Consider the following 6,000-nt stretch of genomic DNA (forward strand, 5'->3'; position numbering starts at 1 on the left):
CACCCTGATCAGTTTATAGTTGCGATCAAAGGTATCCCGGGAGAATGGGTCCTTTTCATTATGGAGCAGACAGATTGTCCTCTGCTGAGGTCAGACAGACCCAGAGCTTTCTAAGAGTCTGTTTCTGCACTGAACTCTTTTAGGAGACAGGCCCAGAGATGAACTTGGATTCAGGGTGCTATGGCCCATTAGCTGAATGCCAGCAGTTGTCATTACTCAAAGAGAATCTAAGAGCTTTAACTTCAATGAGCAAAACCAGCTAGGTCCAGAGGGACAGTAAAGGAGGAAGGTAACACAGAAATATGCATAACAAACCGGAGTAGATCATAATTCTTTGTGAGTCCTTGGTGCATATACAAAGACTTGATGCATGAAGGTCTCACTTCTCCCCTCTAGAAGCTTCCATTTCAACATGGATACACTCAGGTGCTGACATACAGAAGAAAGACCAGTTGAGACTGTGCACGAGGGAGAGCAAGCAGTGCAAGTGCTGAGGTGCAGCATGGAGATTGGAGCTGGCCAGGTCCCGTGTCATCCCCCTACCCACCCATCACCCAGGCACACTGCCACAAAGAACACCTAACTGTGGAGTGCAGTTCTCTTGTCAATCACATGGCATACAGCAACCATATGTTCTTTTTTTTTTTTTTTTTTTCTGAGATGGAGTTTTGCTCTTGTTGCTCAGGCTGGAGTGCAATGCTGTGATGTCAGCACACCGCAACCTCCACCTTCCGTGTTCAAGCGATTCCCCTGCCTCAGCCTCCTGAGTAGCTGGGATTACAGGCATGCACCACCACGCCTGGCTAATTTTTTGCATTTTTAGTAGAGACGGGATTTCTCCATGTTGGTCAGGTTAGTCTCAAACTCCCAACCTCAGGTGATCCTCGTGCCTTGGCTTCCCAAAGTGCTAGGATTACAGGCGTGAACCACCACGCCCAGCCATGTTCTACTTTCTTTAATGTCACAAGTGCGTAGCAGTGCTGTCCCTGTTAAGGAATTGTTTTGAGGGTGTTTTTTAAAGTTGTTTTTGAGTGGCTTTGAATAAAAATACATACTTTTGCCCAAATTTTTTATGATGTTCCTGGTGTGTCCTGAGAATAAGCCTTCTGTTCTGATCTAAGCCTCTGATTTTTCTCCATAGAAAGATGTGCTTTGCAGACACAAGCTTGGCAGCAACGTGAGAAAGGCCAGCCTAGCAAATTAAGCTGTCTGACCTGTGTTCCTCCCAGCGGGCATTCCACCCCAGCAGACCCTAGCAGATATGTGCACGAGAGGAACCAAGACCGAATGCTTTTCCTGCCCAGCCCTAACTACCACTCACATTCTGAAATTTAACTTTTTTTTTTTCCCCTAAGATAGAGATGTCCTAACTGAAAATATGCCTGTATACAATTTACCCTGGAAGTCTCAGCTGTCCCTGAAGGGAAATCTCAATGGGATGAAGAGTCTTATCTGGCTTGTAGGGTACATGGTAGAGGTGGTCATTTTAAATGGCTTCCAAGTCAATGATAGGTCCCTGAAATATAATATGGTGGAAATACTTCTAATAAAGGTCACATTTGCATTGAAGCGTTCAGCTTGTTAAGATAGATAGTTCTCATATAAAAGGTTTGTTATATTGGGTAAATGACCATGTAGTTTTTTGGTGACAGAGCATACAAAGTAATTTCATGCTGCTCCTGTGCTTCTGTTTTTGTGAAGACAGGGAGTTGTGAAAAACTTCTTAGCTAGCTACATTCCTCAATAAAGGCATCAGACAGTAATTGGTGATTACAGATGTTCTCTTGACCAACTAGCCCTGCACTTCTGGAAGGATCGTTCAGAACTGTGGTCTATGCCAACCCACCAGTAATTCCTGACTCCCTGCAGTGCTGAGGGCTGGTGGCCACCAAGTTGAGTAAGCCACGGCAGCTCTCAAAGAGTTGGGTCTAGGATTGTATTGTGTTGACTTAGGGGTGTTTTGATATAGTTCTTCCATGACCCTCTATGAAAATATGCCTCTCACATGTGAGAATCATGCCTCCTCCTCATACCCTTTCAGACACAGACAAGGAAAGGTGTTTCATACAGTCCTGAATTTTTGTATAGCTTTTCTAGGGGGGCCAAAATATCAAAATTGACCCATTTCCTATTTTTATTCTGTTTATAAAATTGTTAGAAATACCGAAATCCCCTTTCTTTGCTTGTTAAACACATGTGAAGGCTGTCCAGAAGCTGGAGAGCAAACTGTACCACCTGTTTTATGCAGCAGTGTATCAGACGATTGCATAGACATGCCAGATGGAGCCAAATAATAATGCACATGGATTTGTCATAATCCCTGCAAGTCATTGACGCCCACACCGAGCCAGGTGCTGCGGGAGGCAGGACCATGTGTGAAAGAGAAGACATGCTTGCTTCTACAAAAGCATCAGGGTCGTCGAGGGTACCTGACATTAATGCAGAATTGCAGATGACCAGGCAGATTAATTCACTACTAACTAAGCTGCAGGTTGCACCTGGAAATGCAGGGAGGCTTCAGAGTGATGAGGGTAGACCCTGACCTGGGCCCTGATGATGGGTGGATTTTGAGGATCAGAGAGTACTGCTTAGAGAGAGACCCCAAGTGTGCCCACCCCCTGCCCAGTAAGCTGACAAACTAAGGTTCTTGGTCCTTTTTTCACTCTATTTCAGGTGTTCTAGTGGCTCAGCCAGAGCTAGACTTTGAGTCATGAATTGTCTGGCACAAGTGTTGGCCTGTTCAAAAAAACTGTTTTCTTTGTTTGAACAATGAAAAAAAAAAAAAGATGCAGCATTTTTTTTCCCACCTACAATAAATGGGGGCGTGTCAAATCTAGACTGGATTAGTGAGATAGACGCAGTCACAGAGCACTGCAGGATGCAGCTCTGAGCTGGGGAACGGGCCAGAAAGGCCTCAGGGACATCAGCATAAGTGTTGGAGTTTCTGCAGTTTTCTCAGGGAACCCCTTCATGTCACTAGAGCTGACATACTTGTCACCTGGGAAGCCTGCCAAGCAAATTAGAGAGAGGAGCGACAGTCGCTAGAAAGATACACCTGGTCATTCTATTTAGCTAGCATTAATTATGTGCTAGATGCTGAAGATGTAGACTGAGTGAGAGCCTCGTTCCTCTGTAGGGTGGGAGAGAGGATACTGCTTATCTCTGTGGCTGGTAGTGAACAGTCACCAAGACCAGGCACATCAACATCTTAGCAGAACACCTGGCTTTTCTAAGGACTCCATATGTGTTCCAGGGAAATGCCTGTGTTTCTTGACATAGTGATATCTTGTTACTCTGGACATCACTAGCTTTACACAGTAGCTTTAGATGGCACAGACATGAATAAATGCAACTTGATTTCTTGTTGGTTCCTTTTTGAGTATCCCTGTGTTTGCAAAGAATTTCAGACTAGAGGATTGTTACTACCTTGGGCCTTCAAGTGGAAACCGTTTCGAGTTTTTGTCAGTCCGAAATCAATTTGTGCGTGTATATGTACTCATCAAAACAGGCCAGGCTCTGCTGCAGGAGCGAAGTTCCAAATCCCCGAGGCTTGGCACACTGGAAGTCTTTGTGTCGCGGAAGCCCCGCCCCCCTTCCCTGAAGCATTCTTTGGCCCCATCCAAGCTGCCCTTCCAGTGGTGGTGCCTGGGGACTTGGGTTCCCTCTGTGTTGTGATCCACCATCGCAGGATCAGCAGCCACAGCAGGGGAAAAAATGCTGGGGACTCTTAGGGTGCTTTTAAGGGCATGGCCCACCTACCTGCAAGGGGAGCTGAGAATGGCCTTCCTGTGTGGCCAGAACTGATGATAAAACTGTAGACTCATCGTGGCTGAAACATGGCTCCAGAGTGCTCCCAAGGCTGGACGCGGGTGGGTGCTGGATCCCTCCTGTGTTATCACGGGCAATTGCATTCTCATTTCTTCTTTTATTCTCCAGGTGGCAAATGGTAGGATCCAAAGCCTTGAGGCCACCATTGAGAAGCTCCTGAGCAGCGAGGGCAAGCTGAAGCAGGCCATGCTTACCTTAGAGCTGGAGCGGTCGGCACTGCTGCAGACCGTGGAGGAGCTGCGGCGGCGGAGCGCAGAGCCAAGCTGCCTGGGGCCTGAGCACGCGCAGCCCGAGCCCACGGGTGACTGACAGCTCTGGGAGAGAGATTGCAACACCATCCTCCACTGTCCAGGCCTTAACTGAAAGGGACAGAAGATGCTGGAGGGAGAGAAGGAAGCTGAAGTGTGCTTCTCAGGGAGGAAACTGGCTTGCCAGCAAGTAGATTCTTAGAAACTCAGACTTGCCATTCACGGGGCGTGTCCCAGTGTTTTTGTGGTTGTTTTAGATTCTAAATCGTCCCTTCTCCAGTCCTGATGACTGTACACAGTAGCTTTAGATGGTGTGGACACGAATAAATGCAACTTATGTTTTCTTCTTGGTTCCTTTTTGAGTATCAATCACTGTGTTTCTAAAGAGCATTCATAATACCGTGGAATTTCAAACGCTGGAAGAGCTCAAGATCATTCCTCAGGCAAAGGTGTGGGTCCTTCATTCTTCCAAGACGGTTTGTGTGACTACACCCTCAGTGTCACTGGCAAGGTGCAGCTGGCTCTTGCCTATTCTTGTTATGGAAACCTAAGATGATCATTGGGAAGAATTGAAAGTGATTTATTTAATTTTGATATATTGATCACTGTCAAGTGAAACCGATCTCTCTCCTTGGTATTTAAGGAAGTTTGTCTTTAAAAAAAAAAATAGAGTGTTTTCATACATTTTTGCTTGTCCCATAAGTACAGGTGATCAAAGTCACAGTAGGTAGTTGCTTTACGGGACAGTTGACACTTTTAGACCCTACCAGGTATTGCTAGCACATGAACTGCAGTTGTAGGGTCTGAAATATTTCTTTCCTGGTAGTTTCATACCCACACTATAGAGTCATGTATTTATTTTTGCCTGTTGTGTGATGTAATACAATCATGTTCCTTTGAGTCTCCATCCCGTGGAAACCTGAGTTCTTGCAGAAGGAGTAGGCACATCAAGATATTCAGGGGTGCCTCAAGAGTCTGGGACTTTCAAAAGATCAGGCTGAAGCTGCAATCAGATTTATGACAGCTGATGATTTTTCAGAGGCTGCACACAGTGACTCCTCCCTCAGGATGACGAGGACCTGTGCCTTCAACAAGCAAAATGCTGCTCATGGTTGTCCTGCTTGCAGCCAGTCGCTGTGTAAAGCCTCTCCGATGTGCACTTAGAGTGGGTTGTTTCCTTACAAAGATGGGGCTCTGTGCAGTCACAGGCCACTTCCTTGACAACAGTCATTTCTGATCTTTATCATTGTAACGCATCTTCTGTTCCATAGGAGTTTCTTTCGATTCTCTCAGTTGTTGTGGGGGGTTTCTTAATCCTGGGGTGAAAGGAGAGATTGCCGTACTTAGACTCATCATGAGTCTCCCTGATCATTTCACAGGGAGACCACAGTGCTGCCCCCAGTGCCTGAACAGGTGGCTGGCACTGGAGACTTCCTCCTGCCCCCTGCTCAGAGGATAGTGGTTTCCATCAGAAACCAAGATGATGAGTTCAGCCTTTATCCCTAGTGGTTCCACTAGATGTAACTTAAAGGAGTTAACATTTGAGGACTTTGTTCTACATCAGATTTTACTATTTGAATGTTTACTGTTGGATTTTGGACATATTATTGTTACTCAAAAACATTGACTCTGCATCAAGTAAGAAACAAGAAAGCAATAAAACAAGAAATAATTCATGCCCACATTTTTATGTTTTTTTTTTTTTTTTTTTAAACTTTGGATTTTTGCTTTTCAGCCCAGGAGTAAAGGAATGCCTTATGAACATCTATGGTCTACGTGTGGTTATTACCCAACCATCAGTGAGATTATCCAAGATACTAGTGTGTGCTTCCAGTATTGTTATCTGAGTGTTTATTAGGTAAGTTGTAATACCTCCACACAGGGTCTGAGTTTAGCACTGATGAGACCAGCTCCATCAGTTTTA

At 45.4% G+C, this 6,000-nt stretch overlaps 1 protein-coding gene across 8 annotated transcripts in view; it reads left to right on the forward strand.

The window, feature by feature from the left end:
- TBC1D1 (TBC1 domain family member 1) overlaps positions 1-5,754 on the forward strand; it is a 239,902-nt gene extending 234,148 nt beyond the window's left edge. For all 8 annotated transcript variants that reach the window (XM_032273806.1, XM_032273811.1, XM_032273807.1 and 5 more), the window contains one exon: positions 3,937-5,754. In XM_032273806.1, the coding sequence (XP_032129697.1) occupies positions 3,937-4,137 (201 nt within the window). In that variant the 3' untranslated portion in view covers positions 4,138-5,754. The remainder of the gene's footprint in view (positions 1-3,936) is intronic.
- The last annotated feature ends 246 nt before the right edge of the window (positions 5,755-6,000 follow it).

This window comes from Sapajus apella, unplaced genomic scaffold, assembly GCF_009761245.1.
Source record: "Sapajus apella isolate SASKATOON/1434 unplaced genomic scaffold, GSC_monkey_1.0 scaffold5, whole genome shotgun sequence".
NCBI lineage: Eukaryota > Metazoa > Chordata > Mammalia > Primates > Cebidae > Sapajus > Sapajus apella.